The sequence below is a fragment of the Brassica napus genome, chromosome C6, assembly GCF_020379485.1.
Source record: "Brassica napus cultivar Da-Ae chromosome C6, Da-Ae, whole genome shotgun sequence".
Taxonomy (NCBI): domain Eukaryota; kingdom Viridiplantae; phylum Streptophyta; class Magnoliopsida; order Brassicales; family Brassicaceae; genus Brassica; species Brassica napus.
Genome location: NC_063449.1, coordinates 27,765,408 through 27,785,248, shown reverse-complemented (window position 1 = coordinate 27,785,248; position 19,841 = coordinate 27,765,408). Strand labels below are relative to the sequence as shown.

Here is a 19,841-nt window from a genome sequence, read left to right as displayed (position 1 = left end):
TCGATTGGATAATAAGTCCAATTTGGGCGAAAAGGAATAGGGAATGTTTGTTTGGCACTGTTGAGTCTAAATGCATGAGTCTGAAAATCTTCATACGCTTTGTTGTCGTTGATGTTAAAGTCTGGTCGAACTCCTCGTTGATAGTCGTTGTGATGAACGAGGGTAGGTAGCGCATGGATCTTGCCAGTCTTGTTGTTGACTTGAACATGGTGATGGAAGAAGTAGATCGTGTGAGGATTAAAGAAAGGATTAAAACTTCCTTGACCTTTTAACTTCTTAAACGGTAGGCTTGTCGCTTTTGCTGATTTTCTCAGCTTTCCGCTCCAAATGGATAATGGTGCAAACCAAGTCAGAAATGTTGAGAAACAATCTTTTTGTCCTTATTGAGCGTTGATGTACTGGTATAGCCATTGCATATCAAAATTTATACCAATAGTATAGATCGAGCAGAAGTACCAGAGGAAACAAAGAACTTATTCCGGCATGTAGGCGTTTTCGATCCTGTAGAGATGTGCAAACGGACAATCCGGGTGAATTCCCATTGGTGAAATGAAAAGATTGCTGACTCCGTATTTTGAGAGAATGATGGACTGGTAGGAGAAAATCTTATCGTGGAGGCGTTCATGCATGGTTTTTCAGTTGATAAGCTCGTGAGCGACGTTGGACATGTTGGATGCAAAGTCATAGTAATTCTTTGCAGAAGAGCTCTCCATCATTTGTATTTCTTTTATCGGATTTATACTAAGCATATCAGCGAGTGTATTCTTCGTGCCCTTTAAATAGATGGTATTGAATCATACTTTGAGAACCATTCACTCCACCGTAATAATTGCTGATGTGGGACCAACTTTTGCTCGAATTATAACATCTTTGGGAAAGATGAAATATCCATTTAGATGCAAAATTTATATCCTATCAGATGTAACTCGAACTTCTCAATAGCCTTCTTGACCGCCAATATTTCTTTGAACGTGGAGCGATAATGCATCTCAAAATCTTTAAGCATCCGCTTTTGTATCCACAGATTTGACATTTTTAATTTATTTCTTCAAATAAAATGGCTCCCCAATATTTGTCACTCGCGTCAGTCTGTAAAATGTGTGTTCCAGTGGAGGGAATCTTTAAAAGCAGCAGTCTCTTCACCTCTACTTTAAGGCTTCTGATAGCCTCGGTTTGTCGGTTTGTCCATTGCGGTGGATTCTTTGCCAGCTTCTTTTGTAGCGGTCTTGTCAGTTGGAAAAGTTGCGGGATAAAGTCGCTAACATAATTGATTACACCAAGGAACTGCTAAACTTGTCGTTTTGTGAGATTTTCGTCAGGAAAATATAGGAGTGTTGTAGCAAGATGGGCCTGTGGTGAAAATTTATAATTTGCATTCCAAGGTAGTCGATGTTGGGCTGGGCTATAACTTATTTTCGAGCCTAGAACATAATTCTAAATTGCATGACGATGCTTTAAAACTGTTGAAGAAGCTGAACGTGTTCCTTCTCACTTGATGAGAATAAAAGAATATCGTCGATATATATCAAGGCCGTATGGAGGAGAGGCTTGAATATACGGAGCATCACTTGTTGGAATAGGGACGGTGCAGTATTGAGCCCGAAAGGCAAGATGTTCCATTCAAGATGTCTATTTGGTAGACATAATGATGTTTTGTACCTTTCTTTTGGATGAACACCAAGCTGCTAGAATCCGGATTTAACACTCTCCATCAAGAAATGATGTCCATGGCACGACACATGATGGTAGACAAGACTCAGTTCCACAATAAAGAAACAAAGACGACTAATCTTAAAAACCAGTTTAAAGATCTCCAAAGAAGCCTAGAAAGCATGATTCATAATCAGTGACAACCACATGCATACTTCAACCCTCTTGGAAGTACATCATCAGGAATGCCAATGTATCAAGGATCCTACTCTCCTGGATTTCTCTCGGGTTATCAGTCTCAAAAGACAAGATTTCCACTATCCGGTTTTCTATCTTCTGATGAAGTCTTTACATCTCGCTATGGCTTAACTTCAATCAACTACCCAAAGCCAAAGCCAACAAGAACGAAACCGAGGCGACAAAAGGAATCATAATTCCAAGTTAACCCACCTAAAATACCGACTCTCACATCATCTTCCAGTCACGAATATGTTGATGATAAAAAGGCTAACGAAAAAAAACATTGCAGTCGTTGAATTTTGAATGGCCAGCCTGCTCGATACTCTTGGAAAAACCTCAGAAATATCTGATCAGTCGCTAACAACCCCTAGAGATCCTCAGCCCTCATCTTCACAAACAATTGAAAAAATCGATCACCTCTCGGATTCAAGTTCCAGCGACTAAAAAACCGAATCAGGCGAAGAATCTCTACCAAGACAATTTGCAATAGGAGAAGGATCGAACACTCCAAAAAAAAGGAACCGAGTATCAGTGAAGTCTACTCGAGCGATGAAGAAATGGATTATGTACTTCCTAGACAAGAAATGCCAACTAAGCAATTTGCATCGAAGGTTATGATCTTCACGTTTGATGGCATTCCTTTCGACAAATGAAATGACCGTCTAGATGAATTTCATGCATGGATGAATTCAGAAGCCATTACGTCTCCTTTGCAAATGGTGATCCAACAGTTCACTGCAAGCTTATCTGGCGCACTTAAAGAATGGTGGAATTCACTCGGTGAATACAGACATCAACAAGTCTATCAAACGACGATACCGTTGCTTCTTGGAAAAATTCACAGAGAATACAATGGTACGCCTACACAACAGAAAGAACAACTACAAGAAGAATTATTCTCAGCAAAGTGTTGTTCGTTAAGAAAAATAGATCTTGCGAAGCACTTCGAAATGCAAACACGAAGGTACTATGCTTTCAACGATCTTAACAACCCGAGTCTGAAGCATGTTTATCCATCCTCCATTGATGACTATCTTAGTCAACAGACTAAGCTATACATCAGAGATCAAAGACAAACGATCGAAGAATTTTATATCGGTGAGATCCAGAAATACGTGTTCAGAACACTCGATAAACTCTGCAAACAAAAAGAGTTCTGAATGGAGTTTATGGATAGATCGAAGCAGTTATCCAAAATATGTGCCAGGCCAAATCTATCGATCAAGTGTTCAAAGTCCAAGAAATCTTGCTCGTGTGATAAACATGAGAATCGTCGGAGATTCAAGACACGATACTCTAAACACTCCAACAAACTCAGGCACAAGAAATTCTTTCGAAAGAAACGAAGCTTCAAAAAGGCAACAAAATGTTTTCTATGTCGGAAGGAAGAGCACTTTGCAAAAAACTGTCCAAACAAATCCGCAAAGAACAAGCTGTATTTAATCAACTCGATATATGAAATTCGCACCAGATATTGACCTCGACGGCCATGGCATAGAATTAGCTCTATCTTATGATAGTGATGACAATGACACTATTTGTGGTTACTCGGAATATGACAATTCCTCAGGGTCATCTCCCAAAGAAGATGATGACTGCTGTTTCAAAATCACAAAAATGCCGCGACATGACGAAATACAAACTCCACATTTACCATCAACAGTCTTTGATCCATCCTGCCAAGAAAAACCGGTTCACGCCATTGCATTCATCGACACTGGAGCTCATACAATGATATTAAATCCCAAGAGTCTCTCACCGTCTATGTGGTTACCTCATCAACAAGAATTTCATGTTGCAAACTTTGGATCGTTGACCATCAAGCTCAAGTCAAAACCGATAACAATCAAAAAAATTCCCGGATGTCACATCACTACTGAAGTGCTTGGTTCCACTGCACCTGAATTCATATTATGCTTTTAAGAAAGCCTTCGACATCTCAATCGAGCCACGAGGAATAAGATGGAAAATCGCTATAAAGCCTTCACAACAATTCCACGACTATTCGCAACTGTAGGATTGGTCTCTCAAGAATTTAAAAAGATCAAAGAAGAAATGACGTCGACATCATGTGCATACTCCCACACAGATCCTCCAAAAATCTAACAACCCGCTATTAAACTAGGAATTATTTGTTTCTTTTATATTCAAGGAAAATATTCAAACCACCCCTACAAAAGCAAGTCATGCAGGAATACACCAACCTTACTAAAGCAAGAAAATGACAAATGCGACCAGCTAGTAGAACAGGGAGTAGTCTCAACAACTAACTCTCCTTGGGCATGCAAAGCATTCAATGTCAACAACCGTGCCGAACAAGCAAGAAGGAAGCTCTGATTGATCATCGACTACAAGCCATTAAATCAGTACCTGCAAGACATTAAATTTTCACTACCGAACAAAAGAGCGCTTCTTCATCATCTTCAAGGAGCCACAATATTTTCAAAGTTTGATCTTAAAACATGGATTCATCCATAAGAAATGTACAAAACATCATTCTGTCTACCAAATAGATATCTTCAATGAAACGTCTTGCCTTTCGACCTCAAGACTGCACCGACCCTATTCCAACAAGCGATGCTCTGTATATTCAAGCCTCTGCTCCATACGGCCTTGATATATATTGACGATATTCTTTTATTCTCTTCAAGCGAGAAGGAATACGTTCAGCTTCTTCAACAGTTTAAAGCATCGTCATGCAATATGGAATTATGCTCTCGGCCCGAAAAATGGTTATAGTCCAGCCCAACATCGACTTCCTAGAGTGCAAATTTCAAATGGCAAATTTTCACCACAAGCCCATGTTGCTACAACACTCCTAGATTTTCCTTAGGAAAATCTCACAAAACGACAAGTTCAGCAATTCCCTGGTGTAATCAATTATGTTAGCGACTTTATCCCGCAACTTTCACAACTGACAAGACCGCTACAGAAGATTCTGACAAAGAATCCACCGCAATAGACAAACCGACAAACAGAGGATGTTAGAAGCCTAAAAGTATAGGTGCAGAAGCTACCGCCTTTAAAGATTCCCTCCACTGGACCACGCATTTTACAGACTGACCCGAGTGACAAATATTAGGGAGCCATTTTATTTGAAGAAATAAATGGGAAACATCAAATATGTGGATACAAAAATGGACGCTTTAAAGATTCTAAGATGCATTATAACTCCATGTTTAAAGAAATATTAATATTGGCGGTCAAGAAGGCTATTGAGAAGTTTGAGTTTCATCTGATAGGACATAAATTTTGCATCAAAATAGATATGTCATCTTTCCCAAAGATGTTACACTTCAAGCAAAAGATGGTCCCACATCAGCAATTATTACGGTGGAGCTAATGGTTCTCAAAGTACGATTTCGAATCCGTCTATTTAAAGGGCACGAAGAATACACTCGCTGATATGCTCAGTATAAATCTGATAAAAGAAATACAAATAATGGAGAGCTCTTCTGAAAAGAATTACGATGACTTTGCATCCAACATGCCCGACGATGCTCACAAGATTATCAGTCCATCATCCTCTCAAAATGCATGAACGTCTCCGCGATAAGATTTTCTTCTACCAGTCCATCCTCTCAAAACACGGACTAAGCAGTCATCTCATTTCGCCAATGGGAATTCACCCCGATTGTCTGTTTTCACATCTCTACATGATCGAAAACGCCTACATGCCAGAAGAAGTTCTTTGTTTCCTCTGGTACCTCTGCTCGATCTATACTATTGGTATAACTTTTGATATTAAATGGCTATACCAGTATATCAATGCTCAACAAGGACAAAAGGATTGTTTCTCAACATTCCTGACTTGGTTTGCACCATTATCCATTTGTATCAGAAAGCTGAGAAAATCAGCAATAGCGACATGCCTACCGTTTAGGAAGTTAAAAGGTCATGGAAGTCTTAACCCTTTCTTTAATCCTCACAAGATCTACTTCTTCCATCGCCATGTCCAAGTCAACAACAAGACTGGCAAGATCCATGCGCTACCTACCCTCATTCAACACAACGACTATCAACGAGGAGTTCAACCAGACATTTAACATCAAGGACAACAAAGCGTATGAAGATTTTCAGACTCATGCATTTTGATTCAACAGTGCCAAGCAAACATTCCCTATTCCTTTTCTCCCAAATTGGACTTATTATCCAATCGACTATCAGATGAGCCTCGACGAAGATCTTCAGTTTTTCATGGAAAAAAAACACAACCACCAGTCGTTCCAAAAGTCTCGAAGATAGTAAAGCAAGAAACTCAGTCCCAAGAATGCCTACCAAAATACTTCCAAGACTCACAGCTCCCAGATGACTCGATGAATATTGCTTAAATCGGGAAAATGTTCAACATTGAAATCAAAACGAAGATCCAGAAGAGGACTACATATGTCCAAACACAATCACTATGGTTTTTGCGACAAGCACATCATCGAGTTCAAGATGAATCTTTAAGAATGCCATTATCAGTGTTTAATTATGTAAAAAAAAATAAGTGTGTTTAAAATAATGAATAATGATGTAAGGGATGATGTAATCGTTGTAAGCTTAGGTAAGCATGATGTAAGCGATGATGTAATCGCTGAGGTAAACGCTTATGTCAGCGCTTTATCCTCGCCTATACATATGTGTACCCCCATTGTGAAATATCATCAAATAATTTCATAAAAACCTCTCTCAAAGTTTCTCCCTCTAATGTTTCTCTAAGTTCTCAAATTTTCCAGGCCTTATCACATCTTTGATAAGCTTTGGTTTTTATCTTCCATCCGTAAGATGCGATCTTGCATAGTTCTACAATTAAGCATAAGTGGTTCTGTCAATACGACTCTGTCAACACGACTTCTTGGGGAGGTGATTTTCTAATAGTGGTTGAGCAAATCGATGGCCAATGGATAGTGCCTATATCGCTCCCTTTACCTGGAAATTACTGAGCCTTGATTGTCAATACGATCGACCGCTTATTCTGTGCATAAATGAATCCACCGCAATGGACAAACCGACAAACCGAGGCTGTCAAAAGCCTAAAAGAATAGGTGTCGAAGCTACTGCATTTAAAGATTCCCTCCACTGGAACACGCAGTTTACAAACTGGCACAAGTGACAAATATTGGGTAGCCATTTTATTTGAAGAGAATAATGGTATCAGAATACGGAAAACGAAACTAAAGAACAGATACAAAGTGGCGATGACAAGTAAACCGAAGCAGGAAAGCAAACTTAGTAACCAGCTAAGCAGCGGGTCGAGCTAAGACCAAAGCGAGCATGAATAGTTGGAGAAGAGTAGCCGGTTGCCACGAGCTACCGAGAGATAGGCACCCTCAAACCTAGAAGCTACGGCTCATGCAGTTTCCAACAACGCAACCCAACACAAACCGACTCGAAGAATCAGAGCACGAAACTACTTTAAAACCCTACAAATAGAACCTTCGACGGAACGAGAGAGAACCTCCACGCGACGATGCTGTCGTTCAGAAAGCGGATCTGAAGATTTCCGTCTCCGAACATGACCCTCCGTGACAGTATACACCCATTTAACCAAAAACTCATATAGAGAAAGCAAACCGCATAGAGACCAACCCTCCAGAAGCACACTCACAAGAAAAGAAGCAGACCGATTGACCAACTGTTAATTGAGACTAGAACAAAGCAAACACCACTACAAATAGTCATATTGCAATGGTGATATATTGTTGCAATATGGTAATATATTGTTGCAAATATAAAACTGCAACAAAAATGTGACAAATTTTAACTTCTTGCTGTTTGTAGGTTGCAAATTCATGTTTGTCGCATTTACGTAGCAAAATTAGCAACGAATTGAGTTGTTGTTATATATGTCATATTTTTGTAACATTTTTTTATAGCAACTTTGTTGTATATTTACAACATACTTTTGCAATATAAATAGTGGCAAGCCATTGCTACGTAAAATAATAGCAAACAACATTTCAAAGTTGCAATTATTTTTTCCCTTGCAATATAATAGTACTAATGCAACAAGATGTAGATAAAATCTGTTATAATTACAACATATGGATGGAATTTAAAATTGTTACAAAATTTGCTATATAAAATCTACATCGAATTTTGTTGAATTGTTTTCTATAATTGCTTTTAAATAATATATCTGGGTGCAAATATTTTATGACGACATTTATTTTGTGGTTAACAAATAATATTTTAATAAAATTACTATATTATCAACTGCATTGCATAAGTGATTATTGTAATATTTTCTTATAATAATATTAGATGTATTATTTATTTTTACAGTAAATATATTTTACAATAACACAAAAACCAAATGAATAACATTATTAAATAAACTAAAATATTAAAAGTTAAAATAATGCATTATTAGAGAAATACCAGCAATAATTTGAAAGCTACATAAACTAATAAAAAGTAAAATATTTGCTCTTCGGTTGTTACGATATCGTCTTCAAGCATATGATCAGCTGCATCTTCTTCAAATCCTTCGGGTAATTAGCCTTGCGCTTTCATCTTCAAGTATATGATCAGCTACAAGTTGAACCTATAAACAACAATAAAAGTATCATGTGACGTTCATATAAATAATATGTATATGTTTCTTTTTACCACAATGAACCACCATTCACTTTGGAAGGATCGAGACATTCAATGCTTGGGCTACTTCGTGTTATGATCCTCGTTTGCCGTGTGATTCATCGGGAAAAAAATATAAGATCAAAATTAACACTTGAAAGAAAACTAATAAAGGATAAATAAAGCACACGGAAACAAATTACTGGAGATGAGTTGCTTTCAAAGAAGAGTCCCTTCAAAAAACTATGTACAGAAATCAATGAATTATTGAAGCACCGTATAAGCTGTATATATAATGAAAAAATAAAATCTAAACTATCTCGATGCTTGGATATATCCATATCTTTTTAGTTTTATATTCTCTCAACAAACTAAAGTCAAGCTGTAAATAAAATAAAAGGCTGGAATAAAATAAAAAAACTATATTCTAGTAGTTGCAAGTTCCTTCCGCAATTCTTAGAATAAGAAAAATATTTGTTCAATAGTTTATAAAAGGCATCTAAATGATTGTACTAGGAACGTTGACAATATGAATTACGGGCATGCATATGAAATTTGATTCATTTGATAGAGTTAATATACACGAAAGAAGACATTACTACTATTTTTTTAACCGTTTTTAGTTTTGGGCGAGTCATACTTCCGCATGAGCCAGTTAATAAATTTTCACATGAGAAACAAAAATAAAGATATCGTGAGTGTGGGTTAAGGTTGTTGTGTTATTGATATCATAGGTGAGCTTTGAATGTTGTGAATGCCCGAGGATGCTTTGGGTTTCAAAAGGGAACGAATCCTGATGAAAGAAGTGGCTCTTCATGTGTTGAAGAGAATATGTATTAGCTCATGTACAGTGAAGAGGACTCGAGTGTTACGTTATACGGGTACGTCTATCACTAGCCTCTCACGTACCGGAGACGTTTGGGAAACAGGGATGGCACTGGGACGGCTCAGAAATGTCCCCATGACTTCTCGAACAATAGCCCCTTGACCTCGAATTTCCATATAAAGTGAGGGGACGGTGATGTGTATATGGGGACAGACGATATATGGGGACGTTTCTGAACACATGAATTTAAAATTTGGACTTATATATGGTGATATATTAGTTGTGAAAGATTAGATGCACAAAGTAGATAGCTAATTTAGCTATAAACATGAGAATCCAGAATTTTTTATCATTTTTTTTTATGGAAGTCAATTAAAACAGAGAAAATATACGCTTGAAAAGAGGTAGAAAACTAAAAGAAAACCAGAAAACGCAGTCACTCTCGAGTAACAACAAGAAACTATATTTTGGCAGTACTAGAAAGAAGATATAGTGTATCTGAAATGATCAACATAACACTCTGTGATATGAAACCAACTGTGATATGCTCTGTTTCACGACAAAAAGTGGAGAAATAGATTCTGGGGTATGTCGATGTACTTAATATATACTATGTATTTCTTGTACTTAATATAGAGAAACTATTGAACTTTATATAAAAAAACATATAATTAATGTCACATTTTTTGCCACATATTATTATTATTATTATTCTTTTGCAAATTAACGATGATTCAAAATGTTGAATGTTTGTTGCAAAATTCGCAATATATTTGTTTTTGTTGCAAAATGTTGCAATTTAGTAATGAAAACATGCAACATCTATTATAGTTGTGATTTTGCAATAAATTTGTAATGAAACTGCAACAAATATTTATTATTGCAAAAATATTGCAATAATTATAGCAAATTATTAACGAAAATAGATGTTGCAATTTTTCTGTTGCAATATGACTATTTTCTTGTAGTGCACCACCATCGGAACAAAAGCCAAGTCGCACTTTATTTTGGAATAGAGACCGGGGCGCTAGGTCTCACCGTCGAGAACTCCACGGGAATGGCTAGAGAACCCACCAGAACATCGGAAGCTCGGAAAACGAGCAAAAATGAAGATCGCCAGCAACACACGCCACCACCACGCGCCGTCACCCGCGCTGCCATCTACCCCACGCGCTGCCACGGAGAAACCGGAAAATCAAGACGAGGCTTAATCTCCGATGATCCTACGCGCCTCCACCACAGACCACCAGTGGAGCTGAGGAGCGAGATCTCAGATCTACAACTAAGACCAAGACCAAAACGCACCGCCGCCGAACTACCACATCGGCAAACGATACACATGTCCTAGTCCAGCCTCTCGACGCCACAACGCCACATCACACACAGTAGCTCAACTAATTCAATGGAAAACGAACGGGACAGAAACCCTAATAGCAGAGCCTCGCCAAAGTCGAGATGGAGCAACCGCCGTCCTCAAGCAGCGCAACCAACTGTCATCCGTCGAAGCAAGCAGAAGAGCAACCGGATCTGAATCGGATCTGAGTCGGAGTCGAGCTATTCTCGCTGCAGAAGAACATAGGAAGACGACGAAGAGAACACAGAATCCGGAGAGACGGGATTTGGCGGTCGCACTAAGAACATCAGCAACCGCCGGAATAGCAACGTTGGAAAAGGCAACATGTTTTTAAGAGAGATGAAAGAGAAGAATAGGGAAGAAAGAGAAAGCCGCTTTCCTATACAACCAATTGTTGTCTTCGCTATCATCAAAGTTCATGCATGGTTATCCATAGTTGGGATCTGTTGTGTCTTTGTGGTTGTAACAATCATTTAAAAGCAGTGGAAATAACAAAAGATGTGCTCCAAGTCTTGGGTTCTTGACAACTAATTCAACTACAATGGAATGGATGGTACATGCATATACAAGTGTTTTCTAGAGGATATTACTAGTGAGTTATTCTTGGGTTCAATCCATAGAATGAAGATGTTCACCTCTAACTCAATAACCAATGAAAAATTGATAAGTCACATTATGTTTTTGAAAAATAAATAATAAATAATAAATAGAAAATAGTAATAATTGTTAAAAGAAATGATTTTTTTTAAACGTTGCTAACAGTGTCAATTAAATCATAAACCCTAAATTCTAAACACTAAACTATAAGTCCTTGGGTAAATTTTAATATAGGAAACACCTAAACCCTAAATCATAAACACTAAACCTTATACGCTAAACGCTAAGCCCTAAATCTTTGGGCAAATCTTAAACCATGAAGAACACCTAGTAGATTTTATCCAAGAGTATAGGGTTTATCCAAGAGTTTATGATTTATCTAAATGTTTACGGTTTAACTTATCTAAAAGTTTATGATTTATGATTTAAAGTTTAGAGTTTAAGATTAAGGGTTTAACTGACGGTATTAGCAACATTAAAAAAAAATTCCTTTCCTTTGATAATTACGACTATTTAAAAAAAACATAATGTGATTGCGTGAAACCCATGAATAAGTCATTTACTAAAGGTCGTTTCTCTTTCTTTTTCTCAGTTAAATGCATGGGAAAATTTGGATAAATACTTCGATATAAGATTTTAATTTTAAAACTACATTCTTATTTATAATTTTTGAAAACTACATGTTTATCTAAGTAGATTGACTAATGTATCCCTTTGAAATGTATATAATTATTTAATATTCTACTAAAAGGTGATTAACTTTAGACTTATGCATTTAAATTATTTTTAACTTTTTAACATTGATCGTCTTAACTAATTTTAATTAATATTTTTATTCTATAATATCGTATTGTTGACAAAATCCTAATAAATATAATTTTATATTTCTTTTCATAAAAAAGTTTTAAAAAAGCAATAAGCGTGGCTAACATTTGTTTTCTCGTTCTCTATTTTTAACCAATATACATAATTAATTCCATGTACATAGTTCCTAATTCTTCACTAATATATTCTTGAACGTAATTTGATTTTATATATTTTCCTTTTGATCTGGTCGAATTCGTCTGTCTCTGTCTCTCGCCAACATCAATTTTGTTTGGTCTATGGAATTCTCTCATGTCTATTTTTAAAAATGACATTAAAATACAAAAATAAAGATTAACAAATAAGAATATCAAAAATGGAGCATCTTCAAAAGCACTATCTGGGTTTTGGATCTACTAATAGCAAGAGAGACTCAAATTAATTTACTATCATGTTACAAATGAGTCTCCAATTTTACAGTATTAGTCGGATAGATAAAACTAACAATAACTTTTTGTTTATATAGGTAAAAACTAACCATTAAAATACTTAAAAATATTTCACAATAATATTAGGATAAAAATGCCTTTTTACATATAAATATAAGGAAGTGTAGTTTTCAAAAGTGATAAACGGAGATGTATTTTTTCAAAATACTATTCATAAATAATGTATTTTTTAAAGAGAAAATGACTAGGATAACACTAAAAAAGTTTTTGTCACAAATATAATCTCTAAAAATAAAAATGAGCAAAATAACATTTAATGTTTTATCAAAAAAGATAAATATACACTTATACCCCAATGGTAAATTAATTTAGACATTAGGTTTTAGAGTTAAATGGGTTGGGTTTGGGGTTTAGGATTTAGGGTTTAGGGTTTAAGATTTAGGGTTTAGGGTTTAGGATCTAGGGTTTAGGATTTAGGGTTTAAGGTTTAGAGTTTAGGAGTGGGGTTTAGGGTTTAAGGTTTAGAGTTAAGGGGTGGGGTTTAGGATTTAGGGTTTAGGGTTTAGAATTGGGAAGTGGAGTTTTGGGATAAGATTTCAAATTTTGAAAAATAAAAAAAAATTAAATTTTTCAAAAGATAAAATGTTATTTTAGTCATTTAGTTTTTGAAAACTATTTTTGTGACATAAACTTAGAAATGTGTTATTTTAGAGATTTATTCTTTTTTAAATTATCCTTAAATGTAATCTAGAGAAGGGTACAATAGTAATTTACAGAATTCGATCCATTTACACGTCCTCTCCCCCACCAATCGACGATTTTCTTCTCTCTTTCGCAGCCGCCACTCGCCACCGCGATTCTCGTCGTCGGAGACTTTGTCTCCCCCCCCCCTCTTCATCAACGGTGTTCCTCGATAAACTTCGTGTTTACTCATCTCCGACCTCGAATACGCCATGACCATATTTTCAGTCCAGTCCACTATCTTCACCCGAGCTTCCGTCGCTCTTCTCTCCAGCAACGGACTCAAACGCTTTTCTCTCGCTTCTTCGTTTTCCTCCAACGCTCTATACTCTCCACCTCTCCCCAAAACGAAGAAGCGCCGCTTCCCCATCGTCTCTGCCGTTGATATCGGCGGTGTCACAGTCGCTAGAAACGGTTCGTGCCTCTGATTTACAGATTGAGTTTGACTTAGTGGAAGCTCGTTAGCTTGAAATGTTCAACTTCTTTTTTTTTTTGCAGATGTGGTGAGAGATGATGATCCTACAAACAATGTACCCGACTCCATCTTCTCTAAACTTGGAATGCAGCTACACAGAAGGGACAAGCATCCTATTGGGATCATAAAGAATGCTATCTACGACTACTTCGAGTCCAATTACGCTAAAAAGTTTGAGACTTTCGAAGATCTTTCACCAATTGTTACCACCAAGCAAGTGAGTGTACTTCCCCCTTACTCAAAGCTTGCATCTTTAACTGGAACCATCATCATGAGGATAGGAGACTCTCTGTTTCACATAGAGTGTTTTCTGTTAGAGACTGAGAGTTGTTAGAGTAACATGCTGAATATTGTGTGAGACTCTCTGATGAGATCTTAGCTTGAGTTTTCGTTTGTATTTGCTCTAGTCCTATCAATAAAAAGAGTTACATAGTCGCAATCATAATAACAATGTCTCCTTTGGTGTCAGAACTTTGATGATGTGCTAGTCCCTGCTGATCATGTAAGCAGAAGCCTTAACGACACCTACTACGTAGATTCCCAAACTGTTTTGAGATGCCATACAAGTGCTCACCAAGCTGAGCTGTTGCGGGATGGTCATAGACGTTTCCTTGTCACTGGAGATGTTTACCGCAGAGATTCTATCGACTCTACTCATTATCCGGTTTTCCATCAGGTGTTCTTTTCTTTCACTTTGGCTGTTTTGGTCGACATCATGTGTTTCTTATACTAGTTGTTTATGTTTTCTCTTGAATCTAATACAGATGGAAGGCTTTTGTGTCTTTTCTCCTGAGGACTGGAACGAGTCTGGCAAGGATTCCACGTTGTATGCTGCTGAGGATTTGAAGAAATGTCTAGAGGGGTTGGCACGTCACTTGTTTGGTAAGCTAAGATCTATTCAACAGAAGTAATCTTCAGATAGTTAGCAGTACTTCTTTGGGTGTTTTATAGGATGATTATAGCATCGACTATAAAATGAAGATGCATATATTTAGATGAAACGATTTAACATAGAACAAACTTGTGAATCTGTTACTCTTTGATTTAAGCTTTCTTTGGCTGCCAGGTGCTGTGGAAATGAGATGGGTTGATACATACTTTCCATTTACTGAGCCTTCTTTCGAGCTTGAGATTTATTTTAAGGTAGTCTTTTTCCATCTTAAATACTTGCTTTGCTTTAAAGAGACATACTTTTGTTTTTGTGCAGACATACATATACTGGAGTTGTGTTTTGGCTACCAATCTTAGCAAGCTAACAAGCTTTATCTGGTTGTTGATTCAGGAAGACTGGTTAGAGGTTTTGGGCTGTGGGGTGACGGAGCAAAGAATTTTGAAGCAGAGTGGATTAGAAAACAATGTTGCTTGGGCCTTTGGACTAGGATTGGAACGGCTTGCTATGGTTTTGTTTGACATCCCTGATATAAGACTTTTTTGGTCAGACGATGAACGGTTTACTTCCCAGGTGATTACTTGATTGACAACTTACAAAATTGGATGATGAAGTTTATTCTCTCAAACGTTTTGAGTTCTTTTCTCACGTCAATGTATCTTGATGTTATGTGCAGTTTGGAAAAGGAGAGCTTGGAGTCAAGTTCAAGCCATTCTCAAAGGTTATACAATTTTTCACTCTTCATGTCTATCAGTGAAAGATTCAGTAGTCCTGTTAGTTTTGACGGTGCTAAACAAAACATTGTTTTACAGTATCCTCCTTGTTATAAGGACATCAGTTTCTGGATCAGTGAATCATTCACAGAGAATAACTTTTGTGAAGTTGTGAGAGGAATCGCTGGGGATCTTGTTGAAGAGGTACATAACTTATCCTTTGATTGGTATTTGGTTGAGAAAGAATGCTAACTCTCTATATCTCAACTTTACTTGTATCATAATCATGTTCTTGGGAGTGATTGTTTATAGCCTTTTACAAATTGATTCACAGGTGAAGTTGATAGACAGTTTCACCAATAAGAAAGGGATGACGAGTCACTGTTACAGAATTGTGTTCCGTTCCATGGAGCGCTCTCTTACAGACGAGGAGGTCAATGATCTGCAGGTAATCACTGTTGCTTGTTTTGTCATTAATCCAGAAACGACATTTACTTGTTTATAATTCAAAACCTTTTGTAGCTAAATTACACTCTCCATATAACCAACCATAAGAAGATAGGAAGGTTGCATTTGGCTAATTGCTTGTTAGTGTTAAAAATTGGCGTGTTTTTTCAAATGCAGAGTAAGGTGCGTGATGAGGTGCAGAGGAAGCTGAATGTTGAGCTAAGATGATTTTTGTTGAATACTAGAGTTGTTGGAGATGATGATGAACTACATACATTTCAGGTCCTTTTTGCATTGTAACTCTATGAATTTGTTTTCTTCTGCGAAAACTATATTACCCTCAAATAAAATATATATGTACATTGTTTAAAATTCTAAAGGAAAGAAAAATAAGGTTGTGGTTGTGTTTACATACGAAAGTAATTTTCAGAAATGTAATTTTCTCCCTTTATAATATTGATGCAACATTAAAAGCTACACATCTTTTGTTCAAAACTGTTTCGCCTTTGCCTCAGACAAGAGCTGTATGAATACGGCAGTCATCAAGTGTTAACCGGTTAAGGGTTGATCCTATCAAGTGTATTTGCGTATGTATAGCTTGAAAACGAAACAAAAAGCTTTCGGAACCTGCACAACAACAACAAAAAAGCTTCCATGTTCAAAAGAAAGCGACAGAGATTCATTTTCAGTTCTTATCATAGTTTGGATTCATCATGGCCCGATAAGAACATATATCATATTTGGGAAAGGAGACATACCAAACCCATTGACTCAAATGTTGTGCCATTGCTTTATAGCTTTTCCAAGGCTGCTCGTTTATGATGATGGCCTTGCTCGGATTTCTTTTGAAGGAGAAAATTGACAGCCAAATGTCGATAGGTCCAGAGTACTTGCGAAAGATATTAAGACTTGCGAGTTCCCAAGCTTTGATATTTCTTTCGGAATTAGTCTGCAAGAACTTTCTGCATGTACAACAGAGTCATGAGGAAATTTTCGGTTTCAAGAATCATGGATTAGAACAAGATCTTAACGTACAATACTCCATGGTGCACATCACGGTGATTGCAATGACCCGAAACACCATAGTTGTCGAATGTTATGATCTGAAAGTAGTACATGGAAAATAAGATGTAAAAAATGTTTCAAGTGTATCTTGGTGCGTGTCTTTAACCTATGATTCAGGAGCCAAGTCATACCGTGTGAATATCGTGATTACTGACTTCTTCACCGATGATCTTTGCTAAAAAATCATGGCTCCATACTTGCCCAAAACCATCCTGAGAGAGAATGCTACATACTCAGTGCCGCGTAAAACGAAAATGGTGAGTGAAAAGATACACATGTGCTGATGAGATATAATATCACTAACCTGTAAATCTGGATGGTCCAGAACTTTTAACTGTTCAAGAGGAACCTGCATCACATTCGATATATATATTAGCAAAAACACCTTCTTCACTTCAATAACAAGTAAAATTATCATAGATCCCTTCTTTGACAATTTCGACAATACCCTGAGCACTGCACAAGCCTGATGCAGCTCGTCTTTCCTAATGCTTCCCATGCCATCAGCGTTTCCTGAAACAAACAAATTCATCCTTGGTGACCAAAATGAAATCTTAACCGCCTTCCAGTAACATCCCTCGCTTTTACTCAACGAAACTAGAAACTCCTCAGGTCTCATCAATGGAACTCTTTGGATAACTATGGAATTATGTTGTTATCTTGCAATCCGGATAATCTTTTAACAAATTCTACAACTCTGGAAAGGAAAGTACTGCACAATCAAGAAAGTACCAGTGGAGAAGCATAACATGTGAAGGTTGTAGCCACTGGAAGCTAAGTAGTTTATTGTTGGAGAAAAGAACCTGTCGGCAACGTAAAAGCCTAACCTCTCAGTCCAACACACACAAACTAATATTGAACAATTTCATTGATTCCAACAATAGCCAGAGAGATTGATACATCCTCAAATCTTACATTGACTCATCATCAGGATGCGCGATGACGAACAACACATTTTTCTTGTTACCTGAAGTCCAAGACAATGAGATATCATCAAATTCTGCATAAAGGCAATCATTAAAGGGAAGAAAGTAAGCTACTTGCCATCATCAAGAACCGCAGCTTTGGAACTAGACGTTGCTCCAAAGAAAACTTTGAATATAGAAGCGACCCAGATAACAATCAGTGAAAGAGTAGCCACAAGCCATGCCATCTGACAACAACATGATTAGTACTCAATCACTACAAATGTTTCAGTATATTTGGCAGAGATAGTGATCAATGGAAAGAACCAACGATGACGCAATATAGTAATGCTAAAAATCAATTTGGATTTGTAGAAGATAGAGCTTCTGTATAAGTTGATTTGACTCGTCTCAGATGAGTAGATCAGGAAGACAGGAGCATTCTCATATTCAAACGGACCTATCGAGTGAGAATCAAAGTCTGAAACAGTAAAAGCAACGAAGAAAACCTCACGAAGGTTGGACAGTGACGAGGCGGCGTCGGTGGTTGTTCGACGGCGATGCGGTGGCGTATGAGGCTGGACGACGGCGAGAAGGATGAAGAAGAAGAAAACTGTAACCCGACGAAATTATTACGAAACGTTCAATATTGGGCTTCTTGGGCCCGTTACGGCCTAAATGTGGGCCTAAGTGAATTTCAGCAAAATTTATCATTTTTAGGGCCGGAAATTTGTTATTCGTTTCGATTCGATTCGAAAATTCGGATATCCGTAAACCAAGCAAAGCGAATACTAAAAATCAATATCCACTAAAATCGAAGCAAATCACAAATATTAAAATTTTAGGAAGCGGATATCCGATCCGATACAGTAATATATAAATACATGTATATTTTGATTATATTTAAAATTTTAAATGTATAAAATTATATAATTATTATTCTAACGTATGATTTGACAAATTCTATTCACATTATTACTTATATAAAAATATTAAATAAAAAGAAATGAATAAATTTATGATAATTATAATTTTTTCTTAAGTTTTGTCTTATTATAATTGTTAACTAAGTTTAAAAAATTTATAAAATATGTAGACTCACTATTTTTTAATTTTTATCTTATATATCATGAAAAAAATATTTTACAAAATAAATTTGTATCAAATTTTTAAGATTATTTGCATTAATCAAAACATATGAGATATCCGTAAGTATTCGTAAATATCCACAAATATCTATTTATTTTTTCGGATATCCGTTTCTCCGAATATCTACTTTTTTTTGAAGCAAAGCAAATCGAATAATTAGATATATGTGGCATACGAAGGAAATCACAAATACCTTCAAAAATCTGGATATCCGATCCGTGCCATACTTAATTTTTAGTTCCGAAAACCACTGGAATATTGTTTTTTTTCTTCTAATACTGTATTGCTTTTTTTCTTCTTCTAATATTGTATTGCGATTACGTTTCGGTTCAGAAACTGAATATTTATAGAAATGATGAGTTCACGAATCTATACTATTAAAACAAAGCACAACTTTGGACTCAATTTGATTCTAGATAAAATATTTTTAAAAAACTACACTATAATAATATTGTAACTATATTACTTAAACCTAAACATTAATATTTAGTAAATAAGCACACTAAATTTAGCATATTTGTGGCAAGATTTAAACAAAGATGTCAATCAACCAAATATGTCCGTTTATATTTTTCAATTATATTACTTTAAATAGATTTTGTTATATGAATATCTGAATTTTGTTATATAATTATCTTCCTTTTTATTCTATCGTGAAGTTGTGTATAATACAATTCAAATTCTATGAAACTTTACTAACAAGTTTAAAGGATAAAAATGTTGAAATAGCAAAAACATATTTAAACTCATTTAGCTTAACGGGTTTTCAATGGATAATTTTATTAAGAACCATTTACATATAAATAAATATATTATAAAAAACAATTTGTTCAAACTTTTTTTCAATTTTTAAAAATTAAATAATTATTTTAAGAAAATACATTTCAAATCTATTTTTAAAAAATTAAAATTATTTTGAAAGTTTTATTTAAAATATTATAAAACTGTTTAAACATATCTAAATTAAATTAGT

General features: G+C 36.0%; 2 protein-coding genes across 3 annotated transcripts; one reads left to right on the top strand and one right to left on the bottom strand.

The window, feature by feature from the left end:
• Nucleotides 1–13,248: 13,248 nt before the first annotated feature.
• On the top strand, nucleotides 13,249–16,161 carry LOC111206753 (phenylalanine--tRNA ligase, chloroplastic/mitochondrial). Its single transcript, XM_022704073.2, has 10 exons — nucleotides 13,249–13,639; nucleotides 13,724–13,917; nucleotides 14,170–14,376; nucleotides 14,465–14,582; nucleotides 14,767–14,843; nucleotides 14,983–15,162; nucleotides 15,266–15,310; nucleotides 15,402–15,506; nucleotides 15,637–15,750; nucleotides 15,927–16,161. The coding sequence occupies exons 1-10, from the start codon at nucleotides 13,438–13,440 to the stop codon at nucleotides 15,975–15,977; spliced, it is 1,293 nt and encodes a 430-aa protein (XP_022559794.1). The 5' UTR covers nucleotides 13,249–13,437; the 3' UTR covers nucleotides 15,978–16,161.
• On the bottom strand, nucleotides 16,051–18,416 carry LOC106353203 (probable N-acetylglucosaminyl-phosphatidylinositol de-N-acetylase). 2 transcript variants are annotated; one of them, XM_013792910.3, is made up of 10 exons: nucleotides 18,229–18,415; nucleotides 17,859–17,967; nucleotides 17,730–17,781; nucleotides 17,547–17,617; nucleotides 17,263–17,327; nucleotides 17,119–17,163; nucleotides 16,946–17,026; nucleotides 16,785–16,852; nucleotides 16,508–16,711; nucleotides 16,051–16,376 (listed from the first exon to the last, which is right to left on the bottom strand). In XM_013792910.3, exons 2-10 carry the CDS (start codon nucleotides 17,965–17,967, stop codon nucleotides 16,307–16,309), a joined length of 765 nt encoding a protein of 254 aa, XP_013648364.2. In that variant the 5' UTR covers nucleotides 18,229–18,415; the 3' UTR covers nucleotides 16,051–16,306. The 2 variants fall into 2 exon arrangements, with proteins under 2 accessions (XP_013648364.2, XP_048617713.1); XM_048761756.1 differs by having other exon boundaries at nucleotides 17,119–17,327; nucleotides 18,229–18,416.
• Between the last annotated feature and the right edge of the window lie 1,425 nt (nucleotides 18,417–19,841).

Coding starts and splice junctions, on each gene's coding strand:
- LOC111206753 (XM_022704073.2), top strand. CDS start 13,438: ATGACCATATTTTCAGTCCAGTCCACTATCTTCACCCGAGCTTCCGTC. Junction 14,844..14,982: donor AGCTTGAGATTTATTTTAAG/GTAGTCTTTTTC, acceptor TTGTTGATTCAG/GAAGACTGGTTAGAGGTTTT. Junction 15,507..15,636: donor CTGGGGATCTTGTTGAAGAG/GTACATAACTTA, acceptor ATTGATTCACAG/GTGAAGTTGATAGACAGTTT.
- LOC106353203 (XM_048761756.1), bottom strand. CDS start 17,967: ATGGCATGGCTTGTGGCTACTCTTTCACTGATTGTTATCTGGGTCGCT. Junction 17,328..17,546: donor CATGTTATGCTTCTCCACTG/GTACTTTCTTGA, acceptor TGTTTGTTTCAG/GAAACGCTGATGGCATGGGA. Junction 17,027..17,118: donor TGGACCATCCAGATTTACAG/GTTAGTGATATT, acceptor ATTCTCTCTCAG/GATGGTTTTGGGCAAGTATG.